An 18,108-nucleotide genomic window follows, 5' to 3' on the forward strand; every position below is an offset into this window, starting at 1 on the left:
GAACGCTCATCACTTCTGATATGCTAACATAGCGAAACACAGAAATTAAAATACCTGCAATGTTTCTATATTCCAAAGTGAAACAAAAATAAATTGGATATTATCTGCATGTTTTGAAAGACTTCAGTCTACCACTAGTGGATCATAATGAAGGTTTTGCTATATGCTGCCCCAAATAGGAAGCCCACCCCACAATTTGACAATGAGGTCCAAAAAGTACTCAGCATGTGCTGAATTCAAGAGTTAGAAAAGCTAGAAATTGTGCTTAAAATAAATATCTAAATATGAACCACTGTGTTCCTCTGAAAGCTATTGCAGGTAAGAGAAACTCAAATCAAATTACCTAAAGTAAAAGAAGAAAAGGACATATGGAGACATTAGAGTAAGTCCTTCACAAAACTGAAGGACTCACTTAAAAATTAGAAATAGACCAAGGATGTCAGAGGTGAGAACCACTGAGGACTGAATAACTCTCTACCCCAGTCTTCAGCTGTATCTTCTACTTCACTCCAGGCCTCAGTCCTATATTCTCAGGCTCCTCTTCATATGAGGGATGTGACCAGCAGCAGCCCCGGAGTCATGTCCAAAAGGTGAGAACTCTGGCTTTTCGCTTCCACTGTGGGAAGTTGTATGGAAAGGTTATGACCGGCCCTGCCTGGGCATCCTGTGTAGCTTGTGGGGGTGGGGGGTGCAGGTGCAGTGCTTGACAGGCCCTCCAGAGCCCCTGAGGATGGCAGCAACCATCTCTAAGAGGAAGAGTGAAGCTGTGACAAGAACAAAGCTGACATCAAGATAAGCAGAAGCCCATCCCTCCAACCCTGTCGGCAGTGTTCTTAATACTTTCACCGGTTTTGCCACTACAAGACTTTAGGGCAGCCCATTCCTGATCTTACACAATTGTTGCCCTGAATATTCACCATTATAAAATGTCTTAAACCTCTTTAACCTTCAATAGTAAGTGATCGTTATGACAGTGCTGTCGAGTATTCTCACAGACATCTATAAAATGCTCGCACAGAATCCTGAGGTTTGGTTTTTGCAAATTAAAAGATTTGTTACTGAAAGGCAAAACATGAAGGTGGAGAAAGGCAGAAGATGCATAGGAAGTACCTTCCCAACAGTTTCTAAGATTTCTAAAATCAATGTTTCCAAGTTCATTGACCATCCCTCATTTAATTATAAGAATAACATTAAGGCTAACAAATATAATGAATCTCATTATGTATTTACAGGTGTCTGCAGCAAATAGGAGGAGCCTCTCAGCTCTCTGGTTATATTCTGGATTGCCTGTTTTTCCCATTCAGATATGCCCCATAATAATTCACAGTACATTTTCAATGAGGGAATATAATACCTCTATAGGGGAAAGATCCTCATAAGGCACAAACTGCTTATTCAGCAAGTGTTTACAGAAATGCAGTTACTCTTCTCTACCTAGAAATCTGTCTTTATTTAAAAAGGAGTGATACTTCCATTTAAGAAGCGTCACCACACAGGTAGTTGGGATTTTTTATCTCTTCAAAAGATATTTATCTGTCAGAAGGGTAATAAGTCCATTTCACAGCTAATCTCTCAAAACATCCTAGATATTCTCTGTTTGAATAGTCAGCCAGACAAATTAATCTAAGTCAATTCTTCCCTGTTAACCTAAGAACACTTAATGCATGTCTTCTGATCATCTTTAGCCCTATGAATTTTCAGTTTGCTGTCAAACTGTATTGACTCTACTCCTATTTTACCCACTTTAGTGTCTTACTCTCTCCCCCCTGATTCACAGAGCCATCTCCTCTTCTGGGCTAAGACATTTCCTGCTTATCAGTCATAATCACAACAGGAAACAAATGGAATCACAACAGGAGAAATAAGGCCACCTAAGGTAGGATAAGGTGAGGTGGGTTCATTTATTTAACAAAGGTTTAATTGCAAATATACAAGTGGAACATAGGGACCCACCCTTCTCTGTGAACCTGGGGCTCAGAGTATCCCAGCTGCCAAGGGCACAGGAAGGGTGTTTGCGAGAAGCAAAGGAGCAAAGGAGGGAAATCCACAGACTGGTGCTAGCCCAGTAGCTGTTCCATGAGGTAGGTCCAGAAACTGAAAGTAAATTTCGATAGCAATTTGATAGAATAATCATAGATCTCTTGTATCTAATAATAAAAATAGTGTGGATTATCTATTTCTTTATTTTAAATTTTACTTCATTTTTCTGGTAATTCTTTTGCACTTTATTTACAAAAGTACCAACCTGCCACAAACTGGAAATAAGAAAAACAAATCAGCCCTTCATTTTGGATAATGTAAGAAGCTCTGCTCTGGAGACTTTCCAGAGAGGAGCTGCCCATAAGTTACCTAACACAAACAACCTGAGGGAACCCAGTGGAAAGACAGTCAAGGAAATTGATACCCTAGCCTCATGCTCCTCTCTCCCTCTGATGTCCTATTGAAGTTCCCCATGGACTAAGCCCTCTGATGGCCATACAAGTCGGTCCTCTGAGACAAATAGCAGGATAGAGAAGTGTGGAGAGTGGATCTCCTTCCTGTACAGTTGAAAAGTGTATGTCCCCAACATAGCAAATGCACAAAGTTCCATCATCACAAAGCAATGTCATTTGGGTCATACCCCCCGTGCCACTTACCAATTTATGACCCCTCAGCTCCACATTCACCCTTCGTACATGCTCTGCCCAGATGGACAGAATTCTTTACACACCTCTCCTGCACAGGGAGCACCGTACTGAGCTCTCAGGAGAAGGCCCTGGGGGTTACTGCCAGGAGGAAGGGGCTCTCCTACTGTTCAGTTCAGCAGTGTGGCTGGCAGGACTTCGGTCATGCTGTACCCCAACCATACACCCAACCAGACACCATGTCCCTCTGCAAGCTCTCAGCTCCAGCTCGGCCTGCTATTAAAAATAGAACCCATTTCCCAGAATGGTTGTGAGTACTAATTTTTAAAACGCATATATAATCAGTATACTGACATGCAGTTCACACAGGGTGAACCAAAAACAACTTTGATTTTATTCCCCACCTGCCTGGGGTCTGGGGCCTGGGACCGGGGCAGTCCTTCTACGCCTGGGTGAAACTGAGGCTAGCAAAATGACTGTTCTGACACAGGACTTGGGGGGACAAATCCTACAATCACATAGTCCCAGGTCAATTATAGAAAGTATCCAGTCCAGGGACGCCTGGGTGGCTCAGTGGTTGAGCGTCCTATCACTGACAGGAGTCCATATCCCCCAACTGTAGATCAGAGGGAAAGAGGAGAAATTAATCAGAACAAAGGAGCCAAATGAAGTCTTATTGTACATGAAGCTTGAAACAACTTTTTTCTTTAAAATCTTGAAACAGATATGTTCTTTAAAATAACAAAACCTTCGGGCACCTGGGTGACCCAGCAGTTGAGCATCTGCCTTCGGCTCAGGGCGTGATCCCAAGTTCAGGGATGAAGTCCCACATCAGGGTCCCCGTAGGGAGCCTGCTTCTCCCTCTGCCTATGTCTCTGCCTCTCTGTGTGTGTTTCTCATGGATAAATAAATAAATCTTTTTTTAAAAAAGAAAGTATCAGGCAGCTCAGGTGGCTCAGGGGTTTAGCGCCGCCTTCAGCCCAGGGTGTGATCCTGGAGACCGAGGATCGAGTCCCGCGTCGGGCTTCCTGCATGGAGTCTGCTTCTCTCTCTGCTTGTGTCCCTGCCTTTCTCTGTGTCACTCATGAATACATAAATAAAATCTCATAAATAAATAAATAAATAAATAAATAAATAAATAAATAAATATTTCTCTTTAAAAAAAAAAAGTATCTAGTCCAATATACCAATCAGTACTTCCATCTTTATTCAAAGACAAGGCATGTGGGAAAAAGTCCTCGTCTTTTATCTCTTTTACTCCCCATGTTTGCGGATTGTGGCTTCTGGCCCCTCCAGAGTTTTCTCTCCCCCATCCTGCTTGGATGGGGGAGAGAAAAAGAGTCATAGAAAGTTCTTATTTGATGGATACAAAGTGTGGCTTCATGTCACCTGGACTGATAGGTGCTAAAGGCTAATTTTCTTTCTCTTACTGACACTTTTAGGATGCTTCAGAGAGGCTCCTTCCCAAAGATATTTTCTAGTTCTCCACCTGCACCACCTAAGTCCTTGAGTTTCTGGAAGTCCACCCAGTACTCACCTTCTCTGTCCTCAGAATAGTATCCCTCTTACACATGACTTGAAATTGTTCCAAACCAGACAGACCTCTTACCCACCACATGGCTCATAGTAGGTGAAGGAAATATTCATGTATCCTTTGTCCAAAGAACTCTAGTTCTGAAGGTCTAGCCAAATGCAGCAGCAACTCTCCCCACTTGACCTCCAGAGCCACTTACCAGGAAACTCTCAGCCTCTGTTTCCTGGGGGGGAGTCAGACACCAGTTCACCCTGTCTATCCTGACTGCAGCGAGCTCCCACCGAGGATCCTGTAGGGCATGCTGGTGGAGTCTGCCCCAAAATATAGAATGAGAGAGGTTTTATGCACTTCCTCAGCTTTTTGAGGGAGGGAACCATTCCTGACTTGAAATCTTCCTAAGAGACTTTGCCTGTAACTCATAATTTTATATCTTTATTTTTCTTTCCCATGACACCTGATCAAATATCCCTTTGGTGACCATGAACATGGTCATAAATTTTCCACTTGTTGCCTTACTGGGGTTTTACCACAGATTGGTCTACAGGATTGTGGGGATGACATATGTGATCACTGCAGTAGGAATTAAGCTATCATATAAAGCTGAACTCATGCAAACCCTACCATCAGCAACATTCTTTGGTAATCTTGCCATGCACACGCAAGCTAAATGACCTTGAGATTTGATGTCTCCAGTGGCCCATCTAATTACCTACAAAATCAGGTAAAAAAATAACATTTTTGACTCAGCTTTGCTTATGCTAAATAGCTGTGATGATCCAGCTGGGGGATAAATGATTTTTAAATGTTATTTCTGCCAAAATCTGCTAATAGTACTTAGTTTCATAGTTCTGGATATAAGCCTAGTGAGCAGAAGAGTTTTAAACAGAAAGATCAAAGTCCATAGGAAAAGAGTCTTATTTCAGTTTCCTTCGAATTTAGACCATCCTATAAAAAAACATGAGATGTCTTCAAGGTACAGTAGTACTCACAACAGACCAAGATAGAGGGACTATAAAAGGAAGTAAAAATGTTTATGAACAATACTGTTTGAAGATAAGACCGGTCAAGTGGGTCAGTATAATTAAAATAGTCAAGGTGGCAAGGAATTAGTCTGAAAGTAATCATGAGAATCCCTAAAAGAAGCAGTTCCCTGAACTGCCCATGTCAGAACCATCTAGAATACTAAGTTCCCCCAGTGAACCAGACACAAATCTGTATACCTGAGAGGGCCACTAGTCTACCCAATTCCATTCTTCACTTCTTCTTAGTAACATTACCCTGATTTTATTGGTGGTAGTGTATCTAGCTAGAAGCAACATTTCCCAGCTTCTCCTGCAAGTTGGTGTGGCCATATGACTAACTCTGACCAGTGAATGTAAGTAGAGATTGGTGTATGTTCTTTCTGAGAAAGCTCCTTTATGGGGAATGAAGAGATGGGTGTGAATTTTTGTTTTCTACCCATTCCTCCCTTCCGCCATGTGGAATTAGATTTTAAGACTGGATTTCTCTAGCAAATATCTAAGAACATGAAATTATCTTGAACTCAGAAGCCACAAATGACAGAACGGATTCCCAATGACTAAGAAACTGCCATGCCAGCCAGCCCTGCACTGCTGCAGCAACATTCTTTTGTAAGAAGGAAAGTAAACCTGACATGTTTAGGCGCCTATCATCATATACCACCAAATCCTAAACACAGTGATACTGGCATTTTCTTGGCCTTACCAGATCCCAACAGATGACTTTCATTTTCACTCAACTATAACTATCTCAACAATGCCATCTGGTTGCCAGTGAGAGCAGCATATCATTTGGAAATGTTAAAATATGGGGGGAAATGCACATCTTAAGAATTAACAGAACATGTATTCAAGTTTTTAATTCATCCTGTTGCCTTGGCTTGCCTGCAGTCTTACTGGTAAACTCATTGCTTATGAGACATAGGGAAGCTGGAAGCCTCCAGCATAGGAAGTTGAATAGCCATGAGAGCATGCCTTGTGCATAGTCATCACAGAAAGGCAGCTAAAGGAAATGCAATCTAACACTGCTATTGCAACCTACAGCTGGGAGAAGGCAAAGTGTCAGTGAGAAAGCAGCTGTAGCAACATCAATGTTAGGGAACTTATTTATTGCAAGGTTAAGAACTCTAATAGACCAAACACAAAGAAAGTCTGGAAATCATGGTAGCCCACTGATAAAAACTAAAGTGAGACCCAAAGGAAATCAATGCCAATCAGAGCATGGAGAGTAGACCAGCAGTTCTTCCCCTGGCACAGGCCATGAGGAACTAGTTCTGATAACACACTCATGCTAATTATCTGGTAAACTCCTAGTGCTGTTTTGGTTCTTCTCAATTAATTCATTTTTAAAAAATTTGAGCTCTGGTTAAAGAAACCCTTGTAGACATGGCAGGGTTTACCAAGCATCTCAAGATCATTATAAAATGCCACTGAGGGATGGTTATACAACTGGACTTCTGTGTTGGCTATGCTAAGCAACTGCCATAGAAATGAACGTGCAGGGTGAGACTCACAAACCGAAGAAAAATAAATTATCCTGACTTGGGGTAAAGCAGTGCTATATTGCACACAATGACGTACTAGTAAAGGAAAGGAAATAATATTCTTATAAAAGGAGTAAGGATAGTGATGCCTGGGTGGCTCAGTGGTTGAGTGCCTGCCTTTGGCTCAGGTCATGACCCTGGGGTCCTGGGATTGAGTCTGGCATTGGGCTCCCCGCAGGAAGCCTGCTTCTCCCTCTGCCTACGTCTCTGCCCCTCTCTCTGTGTCTCTCATGAATAAATAAATAATGAAATCTTTTAAAAAAGGAATAAGGATAAATATTAGAGTTCAAACGAAGTAATTCTGGAAGCTGTGGGTGGATTATTATTGATATGAGAGTTATTTTTTACTAGGTAACATAATAGTCTCTGGAGACTACCTAGGTAAGTTGAAACTGTATTTCTCCACTCTTCTGTACTAGAACTGCTCACCTGTGCCCTTTGACCACATGACTGTAGCACTTCCCACTATAGTGGCTCCACATAGATGACCCCCAGCCTGAAGCGGAGCCACCCAGCAGAGCCCAGGCTATATCAGCCAAACCTCACCTGCAGACCCATGAGCACAAGAATAACACATTGTAAGCCTCGGGTCTCGGGGGCGGGGCAGGGGGCGGTCAGCATGGTGATAGGGGCCAGCTATGTCCCCCAAGTCTTTATGCTGAAATCCTAACCCCAAAGATTATGATATTAGGAGAGGGGGGATTCAGAGAAGGTGCTTAAGTCCTTAGGTGAAACCCACATGAATGGGATTAGTGCTTTTAAAAGAGGGTCCAGAGAGTTCCCTTACCCTTCTGCCACAACAAGAAAGATGCTGTCCATGAAGTAAATCTGCCAGTGCCTTGATCTTGAACTTCCAGCCTCCCGAACTGTGAGAAACAAATTTCTGTTGTTTTTAAGCCCCCCAGTCTGTGGTAGCCTGGACGGATAAAGACAGGGTCTAATTCAATACTCAAAAAACTGCCAGCTAAAAAAACAACAAAAACAAAAACAAAAACAAAACTGCCAGCTATCAGTAGGCTTTTGTGAAAGTTCAATAATGCAAAAATGAAAGTACATAACACAAAATGTAATGCATTCAAATAATTTTTGGTGTGTCAGAGTTGAATCTTTAAAGTTTCAAATTAAGGAATATTTAACTGGTTTAATGCATGCCTCAGTATATGTCAACTGATTTTTTGAATTGTTATCTAGGATAATTTAAGTATAATCATGGCTTTCCATATCCTAGCTTCTACCCACAACCATAACCTCCAATAAGAGGCTATTTTCTTTTTGCTTTTTGCTTTTTGGGCCTTCATGTCCTATCACCTCTGTTTTCCTCATAGTTGAGGGCAATGACCAAAAAATCAACAGGTGGAGAGAGTACTATGAAGCACCCAGAGAGCCCCCACACACAATGATCTACACCGAATGAGAGTTTGTTAAACTATCTTGTTTTAATATCACGTAAATAGTTTCTTAACTCAGACATACAATCTGTGCTTTAAAAAGGTAAAGATTATTTCTTAAGACTGAATGTAAAAAGATTAGATGATAAAAATAGATTCTATGTTTACTGATTAATCTTTACAGTATTTATTTTGCTGAATATCTTTGCAATAAACACATCACCAATTTCCTACTTATCTCTCTCCCTGTAATGCCAAATACCTGGAAGTCACTCAAAAAGATACATATTAAAATGAACAACGAAGGAGACAATGGATGGCTTCAGCGGTGTTTACTATTTGGTCAAAGAAGATTTTTTTTTTTAAATTGTCAGTCATAAAGTGAAATCTACATTAACAGATATGTTAAATATTGATCTAATCTGCATTATTGCTGTGTGACACCACTGTATGGTCTGTGAGCAAATGGGATTCCTGAGATCATTGTTGCCCTTTATCCATCACTTTCCTCACTGTCAATCATCTCTCCTGAAGTGACGTGGGAGTGTGAATTGGGGTTAGGATGTTTAATTGCAGACCAACTTTCTATAGCTGCTAACGGAGCAAACAGGCCCTATCACCTAAAATAGGTACAGACATAACCATGGTACGTGGAAATTTTTTCAAGGTATGCCATACAGGAAAAATGTAGATTGAACACAGAAGTCTTTTCTGATTGCTCTCAATCACCCATAAGCAATGTGTCTTCTAGTTAATCAGCCCTTGATATAGCAGTCCATCTGTTATTTTGCATTTATTTAAAACATCCTCTGCTAAATAATCGTGTTTATTTTTAAAAGTAAATTGCTTAAAATTACATTCATTTTCTTTCTCCAAACCCACGGAGTCTTTCCCTTCATAGGCAGACACATGGTATTCTGAAGCCGAGCGGCCCAGGTGTTATGGTATAATTACAACCTAAGTCATAAAAAAAGCAATTCCGGATTTGTGCAGGATCCACTAGAGCTCCCACTTAGAGATGAAGTGTGAGACCAAGTCTGAACTTAGTAGGGCTAACAAAATTTTACTGGTTTCAGAATTCATATTATTTTAGGATGGGTTTTAAAACAATCCTGCAGGTCTCTAACTGGTATATAAAACAAAGAAAAGCTGTGAGCAATCTTTCTTCCCTAGGCTCATTAAGGCCTTGGAATCATTTATATCTGTGTTATATGCATGTCGATTCTCTTCCACATGTTAATGAAAGCACTGGAACAAATTGGCCAAAAGAAAACCACTCTGAAACTGCCTGAGCTTTTGAGCCTGCCACAGAGGTTTAAAGGCTTATACAATAGGTTTAAAGGCAATACAAAGGTTGTATTCATCTCTGGGTCTGGGTGTCTAAATGATTGTAGAATGCATGACACATGAAGAAGTGGGTATTGACCAAAGATCTCCTATACCAGCCTTTCTCAGACTGGAACTGAAAACCCTTTGAAGCATTTTTAACAACAAACAATGGCTTACTTCACAGATCTAAAACCAATAATCAGTTTTCTTGACCTACAGTTGAAAATAAAATTATCTTTTAACTAAATAGGATCAGCTTAAAAATCCCTTTGGAGATGTTTTTATTTATTAAATGCCTTCATTAAAAACACCATCTTTCATTTGCTGTTACTCCAATTCAATTTCTCCTGCATACAAGGTAATGAGAAGAATGGCTGTGAATCCAGTTAACATTCCAGCATTCTGAATCATGAAGTAAGTAAAATCGGTTTTTCTTCCAGTTATCTTTTCTCTCAGCATATCGTTCATCTCTGGAAACTGGGAAAGAGAGAGAGAGATTGTTAGATAACTGTTGCCATCTGGTGGTAAAATGTAAAACAGTGGCCTAGAGATTTTTCGCGGAGGGGGGTGAGGATTTAATTCAGACGTTTAAGCTTTAGTAGAGATAGCATAAAAGGGACATCTAGCCCTATCAGACACTAACAGGAATAAAAGTATGGAAATAGTGTTCCCTAAGAGAGTGAATCAGTGGGATGGTACTTACCTCATTTTAATGGTCCTGTTTTCCTTTGTCCATCTGGCTCTCTCTCTCTCTCAGCCCCCCCTTACTCTCTATGCTCCATCCACACCATTCTTTCAGGACCTCAGATGTACCCACCTACTTTCCCCTGTCACAATCTTCACACCCACCCAAACTGCTCTCTGAACTCTTCCCCCTCCAATTTTCCAGTGAGCTACACCCTTGAGGTTTCAGTTTAAATCATACTTTCTAGCAAGGCTTCCCTGAGCCCCTCCTAATTTATAATAAATCCCCCTAATATCATGTCTCACCACATATATTGCTTTTCCTCTTAGCTCACAGATTTTTTTTTTTTACTTGTATTTATTTAGTCATGGTGTGTGACTTTGTTCATTGAATTTCCAGTTTCCTCTCTTTAAAGACAGAATGCCCCCCAGATGCAGAGACCGTGGCTCCTTTCCTCACTCCAGTGTCTCAACTGCCTTACAAATTCCAGGCCAGGCACAGAAATGTCAATCTATAGTAGCTGATTAAGTAAATTTTTAGAAATCACTATATACTTAATTTCTGTTCTCTTCAATTTGTTTCCTTCTACTTGCACTACCCCTCACAAAATCTTACAGTTTTTATGTGCTATTCTAGAATTGAAGGTTATAACAATCTCATTATAGTGAAAGCAATTAAAACTCCAAGTTCTGTACTTAAAATCTACCCTCACTCAGCAAATATACTCTACTAAAAAAGCTGCATAAGATCTGTAAATGCCAGCTTTTTATTTTTTTTAAAGATTTTATTTATTTATTCATGAGAGACAGAGAAAGAGAGAGAGAGAGAGAGAGAGGCAGAGACACAGGCAGAGGGAGAAGCAGGCTCCATGCAGGGAGCCCGACATGGGACTCCATCCTGGGTCTCAGGCCCTGGGCTGAAGGCGGCACTAAACCGCTGAGCCACCAGGGCTGCCCGATGCCAGCTTTTTAAAACATATTCCAAAATGATTTGCTACATATACAATGGCACATTGTACCAAAGCATTCAAGATGTCTCCAGAATCCAGTCAATCCATGTGCCTGATTTAAGAAACTCATTAGCAGGATAAAGTGAGTGAAAGTTATGAAACTATTCTGAAAAAAAAACCAAAACTGCTATAAGGACATAAGGCATCATTTATTAGTATTATTTCCTTAAACTGAACAATTCTAATAGATTCCATTCTTATAACAGAGAAACGAGTGATGCCCTAGCATAGATACAGTATGAGACATTAGTTCTGTGAAGAAAAATATAAATGCAGTGACAGTGCCAAGAGATGAAGTGCTTGCTCTGATAAGGGCTTGCAAAGAGCTAAGACCAGAGCTAGACAGTTATCATTTGGAGCTAAGAATGCATTTGAAAGAAGTTAACTTATTAAATTATGTATGTAGTACTTATTCAGTTCCAAATGCAAAGGAAATGTTCCTTGATTTACATATATGTGGCACATTTTCATTTTGTAGAAAGCTGTCCATGATTCATTTGAAAACGCACAGAAACACTGATATTCTCTCTTACACACACACACATATACACAGTGACATAGATAAAGACATAGACACAGCACAGACATAAACATAGATACAAATACATACCAACCCAAGTCAATGTTGTTAGTTCAATTTACCAGCCCTAGTTTAGCCCAAAAGGCTCTCACTGTTCAGAACTTTGAAATAACAGGCCACTAGGGTGGCTCAGTGGGTTAAGTGTCTGCCTTTGGCTCAGGTCATGGTCCCAGCATCCTGGGATCCAGGCCCACTTCTGGCTCTCTGCTGCGTGGGGACTCTGCTTCTCCCTCTGCCCCTCCCCCATTCACATTCGCGCACACACACTCTTGCTCTCAAATAAATTTTTTATAAAAATTTTAAAGAACTTTGAAATAACAAAATGCTATTTAACAAGTTATCCCTTTCTAGATGTGACATCCTCACAAAAGAGGGGGTAAGGTCCCATGCGGACACACTATAGTAGAATGCAAGGTTTACCTCCCACTAGGCAAAAAACCTATGAAAATATCTCTACTTCAGCAAAAGTAAATCATTTCATTTTTTTATCAATAAGATCATAGATCAAAAGATCAGTGAGAATCTACTTTGGAATTACTGTTAGTACAAGAAGAGTTGATCTCTTGAACCAGGAATGTTTTAAATTACAACAGAATTTTCACATATGAAAGTGGAAGTTTACCCTTAGCTCATAACACAGATGTTTATTTCTAAATTTTAAATTAAAATAAAATATTAAAATTTCTTACCATATCTGCCAGAGAAATATAGAGGAACATGCCCCCAGCAAGGGCAAATATAATATTTGGAGCAAAATTGTTGCCCACCAAAATGCCAAAAGCTAGCCCAACGTAGCAGGAACATGCCGAAAGGAAATTGAATAACAGAGCTTGCCGAGTGCTCATTCCTGCACTGAGTAGGATCACAAAGTCCCCTAGAAAAAGAAAAAAGTATCAAGTGAGTAGTTTTTGCTATTTTTTGGATGAGGAAAGACAAGCATCAATGTCCAATAGGGGCTCCTTCATTGTGATGCACCAATGGTATTTTTAAGAGTGCGCCGCCTAAAATGTCTCACTCCACCAAAACCAAGAAGTGACTGACTTCTACTGTGTGAACAGAGCCTCTTACCTAACTCATGAGGAAATTCTTCACACAGAATTGCTATAGAAGTACTGAGTCCCTGAAGAAGAGACAAGGTGCAGGAAGCCCCAATCGCCAGGCCATCGATGAAATTGTGGAGGGCATCACTGAGCGTTATCATCCAGGCAATTGTCCCTATTTTGGACAGTTTGGGTCCCTTCAAACAGGTACATGAACTTGACTCCATTTTTCCATCCTGTAAAATAAGAGAAAATCAACCAACAAAATAACATTTTTTTTTCTTGAGAGTGTCTTTGCGTGAGCTGAGGGGAGGAGCAGAGAGAGAGAATCTCAAGCAGGATCCAGACCCAGATCCTGACATGGGGCTCGATCTCACTACCAGGAAATCATTACCTGAGCAGAAATCAAGAATCCTATGCCAAAACCACTGAGCCACCCAGGCACCCCAATAACCGACATTTCTTGAAAGTCTAAGAGGTAGATTTTCAATGAACAGATACACAGAAGTAGGAGATATATATTAAGAAAGACCAATGGTTCCAACAGAGAATCTTTCATAGTGGTTAAGAACTCCTAATTATTTATAACAATAAAACAACAACGAACACAAAAACAACAAAAATTTATGGTAGGGAGAAAAGAAATGAATAGGTTGACAGGCTTTGAACAAGCCATTCAAAAGACATTTTACTCTAGTTCCTCTTTTAAAATCCTTTCGAGGGATCCCTGGGTGGCACAGCGGTTTAGCGCCTGCCTTTGGCCCGGGGCGCGATCCTGGAGACCCGGGATCGAATCCCACGTCGGGCTCCCGGTGCATGGAGCCTGCTTCTCCCTCTGCCTATGTCTCTGCCTCTCTTTCTCTCTCTCTCTCTGTGTGACTATCATAAATAAATAAAAATTAAAAAAAATCCTTTTGATTTATATGAAAAATACTTACTATCACCTTCCTAAAAAGTAACAGTACTACCCTAAGAATCTGATTCATTTGCATACATTAAAACGAAGGAATTTTTTCAAAGACTAAATTTAAAGTCATTTTCCATGTTACAATGTACATGTGAAATCCAAATTTAAAACACAATAACAGGGACACCTGGGTGGCTCAACAGTTGAGTGTCTGCCTTTGGCTCAGGGTGTGATCCCAGGTCTGGGATCGAGTCCCACATCAGGCTCCCTGTGAGGACCCTGCTTCCACCTTTGCCTATGTCTCTGCCTCTCTCTGTATCTAATAAATAAATAAATAAATAAATAAATAAATAAATAAATAATCAAGCACAATGACATAAAGAACATTTACTGTAATCCCTCCTATGTCATCTGAGTAGGTTATCTGGGTCTCAGTTTCTTCAATTATGAAGAAATGAAGATAATGTGCTAAATAATTCATTTATTTTTTAATGACTTATTAAGTTTCCATTGTGTTCCAAGTAATGTGTCGGATAATTAAGCTGTAACAATGTGTTCCCTATAAGCTCTAAATTTCCATGATTCTCTTAACAAATTTCATGAACTGTGATTAGAACAGGCCTGCCTTTGCACTAACACCTCTTTCTATTTTGAAACAATAATAAAAACAGAAAATCCCTTATAAAAATTTAGATTTCCATAAAATTTACAAAATGGTATAAAATCAAATACCAAATGCCAACTAAAGCATTTTCCAGAAACTGTAGAAAAAGATGATAAAATGCAAATTTATTTTTAAGTAGGGAAGCAATTTGCAATTAACTGGAGAACATTTTATTCCTAATTCTCCTCCCCTCGACTCTACCTCAACAGCTAATCAACATATTTATTGAGCATCTGAAATTTGTAAAACACTGTGCTGGATGCTATGGGGAGTGCACAGAAGTGGAAAATACAACTTCTATCTTCCAGAAGTATATTTATATTGGAGAAACAAGATGTAAAGTATATGACTGACTATTTTTAAAATGTTCAGTATACATCCGGCCGAGAAGGGCTGCCTTCCAAGTCATCATCTGAGAGGTTTTAGATTTATCCCAATGTCGCTTCAGTTGCTTTGGGGACTGCTCTTTCAGAACTAACTAGATCCTGCAATACATCTTTTCACTGTGTCATTAGTGGCAAATCTTCATCCTTGGGGAATGTTTTTGTTTGTAGACACAGCCAAAAGTCATTTGGAGCCACTAAATTCTTAAATTAACATGGAAGGAGGAGGGATTGTTACTTGTAGCAGCAGTGGTGTAGTAGTAGCAGAAAGAGACAAAATAAAGGCATATAGTATCTATCATGTGCAGGCATTGCTCTAAGCACTTGAGATATTTAATTCCTTTAGAACAACTCTGTGAATTAAGGATTACTGTTATCATTTTAGAGTTGAGGAAACTACAAAATGTTGGTGAACTTACTCAGGGATGAAAAAGGAATAAGTGGACAATTTTTACTAACTGTTTTCCTACTCTGAATTTATGGGGGTGAGGAGACACTTCTTGTTGAAATAGGCTCTTAAGGCAATTCACAAGGAGAATACCCCCTTCTCAACACTTGAAGCAATGTTGGAATAAGTGTTCAATTTTCTTTTATTTTAAAGGTAAATCTCAGCAGCATAAGAATTCCATCTGGTCTTCAAATGTGGTGTTTTTACTTTACAGTGTTAAAGGATGAACTGAGGTAAATTTAAAACTTTAGGAGATTTATTTGAACAAAAATTGATTCAAATTGGGCAGTGTCAAACCGGATGTGGTTAGGAGCGCTCAAGGAGAGACTTTCACAGAGAAAAGGCAGAAACAAAGAAAGAAAATTATTGATTGGCTCTAACTTAAAGCCCAGTTGGCTTTTTGTGACCAATTGTCTTTAGGTTTCAATTTCATAGCCTTGAGACATTTACAGGTTTAGATTTTGGTTTCTTTATATAGGCTGCCAAGGCATTAGAGCCACCCCAGCCTAATGGCCTCATTATTTAATTAATTTAACAATTGATACATCTTAAATGGGCAACATAATAAACAATCATAATTTGGTCATATGGGTGACTTGGGTAAGAGATGCCCCAGAGCCAGAAGCAATAGCTCCCAAAGAAGAAACAAAAGTGGTCATGAGAAAAGCGGTAGAAGAGACCTTGGCTTTGCGAAAACTTACTGCCAAGAGACACTTAATAAGATCATTTGTTTTCGTCTTCCAACTTGGTTTACCTAAACAAATAGTTATAATGTCTTTATTTACTTGTGAGGATTTACAGAAAAGATTAAAAGATCAAATCTTGACTACCTGATATTACATACAGTCTGTATACAAACTCCTTTAATTCTGAAAAAGAAATTAAATTAATACATCAGTCATGATTCTCTTACCTCTAAGTACAGATATTATTAACTATATTTCTTATGCTCTGTAAGTTTATGTGTCAAATGACACTGTTGGATAGGTTAACAGCCATACATTTTTAATACTTTTGTAACAAACATAAGTAGACAGACATTCACAAAGGAGTTGTTTTTAATCTACCTGGTACTGAGCCACTGAGCAAAGAAAACACTAAATTTAAATCCCTCTAGTTAAGTTAGTGAGTATTCTTCTCTCTCCTTTATTTTTGTTTGCTGTTGTCATTGCTTGCTTGCTTGCTTCTGTACACTTGAGGATATTTCTTTTCTTTTTTTTTTTTAGGCTATTTCTAACCTCAGCCATGATGAGGCAACTTAATCTAGTGAAAAGAACTTAGGTCTGAAGCCCAGGAGAACCAAGTTCTAGCTTGGCTCTGATAGCAACTACTGTATAATCATCAGCAAGGCTCTTAACATCTTAGCCCTTCACAAAAAATTAACTCAAAATGGGTCACAGACCTAAATGCAAAGTTAAAACTATAAAACTCTTTGAAAATAACATAGAAGAAAACGTAGACAACCTTGAATAGGGTGATGAATTTTTAGATACACCAAAAGCACAACACATAAAAGAAATAATTGACAACCTTAACTTCATTAAAATTAAAAACTTCTGCTCTTCCAAAGACAATGTCAACAGAATGAGAAGACAAGCCACAGACTGAGAGAAAATACTTGCAAAAGATACATCTGATAGAGAACTATTACAATATACAAATAACTCTTTAAACTAAACAATAAGAAAAAAAAACATGATTTTAAAATGGACCAAAGACCTTACCAGACAATTTACCAAAGAAAATACAGATAGCAAATAAGCATATGAAAAGATGCTCCACAGCATATATCATAGGAAAATACAAATTAAAACAAAAATTAGATACCACTGTATACCTATGAAGATCACCAAAATCTGGAACACTGATAATATCAAATACTAGCAAGGATGTGGAACAACGGGAACTCTCATTCATTACTGATGGGATTGCAGAATGGTACAGCTACTTTGAAAGATAACTAAGTAATTTCATATTAAACTAAACATACTCTTGCCATATGATCCAACAATCGTGTTCCTTGGTATCTCTCAAAGAAGTTAAAAACTTATGTTTAATGGTACATTAGACATGATGTGCAGCTACTTTGGAAGACAGCTTGGCAGTTTCTTATAAAATTAAGCACACTTTCCAAATGATCCAACAATCATGTTCCTTCGTATCTTTCAAAGAAGTTAAAAACTTATGTCTACAAAAAATCTTGCACACAGATATTTATAGCAGCATTATTCCTAACTGCTAGAACTTGGAAGCAACTAAAATATCCTTCAGTAGATGAATGAATAGACTGTAGTGCATGTAATATTAACACCTCCCCCCAAAAAAATGAGGTATTAAGTTGTGAAAAGACATAAGGAATCTTAAATGCATAATACTAAGTGAAAGGAGCAAATCTGTAAAGGCTACCTGCTGTATGATTCCAGCTATCTGACAGTATGGAAAAGGCACAACTATGGAGACAATAAGATCAGTGGTTGCCAGGGATTGGGGGAAGAAGAGGGTTGAATAGGCAGAGCATAGAATTTTTAGGGCAGTGAAAATATTCTACATGATACTACATTGATGAATATATGTCATCACACATTTTTCCAAACCCATGGAATATACAATATCAAGAGTCACCTGCCAACTATGGACTTTGGGTGGTTATCATGTGTAAGTGTAGGTTCATCAATTGCAACAAATGTCCTGACCTGACAGGGGATGCTGATAACAGGGAAGGCTATGCATGTGTGGAGGCAGACAGTCTATGGAAAATCTCTATACTTTCTTTTCAATTTTTCTGTGAGCTGAAAACTGTTCTTTAAAAAATAAAGTCCTTAAAAAAAATCACTTTAAATCTAACTTCAAATTCCTTATCTGTAGGATGGAGAATATATTACTGATTTCATGAGAGAGATTGTTGTGATGATGAAATGAGATTTTTATAAGCCACCAAGTACTCCATGAATGTT

General features: G+C 39.0%; 1 protein-coding gene across 2 annotated transcripts in view; it reads right to left on the reverse strand.

Annotated features, from left to right (window-relative positions):
* Window positions 1–8,132: 8,132 nt before the first annotated feature.
* SLC39A8 (solute carrier family 39 member 8) overlaps window positions 8,133–18,108 on the reverse strand; it is a 72,975-nt gene continuing 62,999 nt past the window's right edge. For both annotated transcript variants that reach the window (XM_072810744.1, XM_072810745.1), the window contains exons 6-8: window positions 12,781–12,988; window positions 12,402–12,586; window positions 8,133–9,915 (exon numbers count right to left, since the gene is read on the reverse strand). In XM_072810744.1, coding sequence (XP_072666845.1) covers window positions 9,766–9,915; window positions 12,402–12,586; window positions 12,781–12,988 — 543 coding nt within the window. In that variant the 3' untranslated portion in view covers window positions 8,133–9,765. The remainder of the gene's footprint in view (window positions 9,916–12,401; window positions 12,587–12,780; window positions 12,989–18,108) is intronic.

Source organism: Canis lupus, chromosome 33 (genome assembly GCF_048164855.1).
Source record: "Canis lupus baileyi chromosome 33, mCanLup2.hap1, whole genome shotgun sequence".
NCBI lineage: Eukaryota > Metazoa > Chordata > Mammalia > Carnivora > Canidae > Canis > Canis lupus.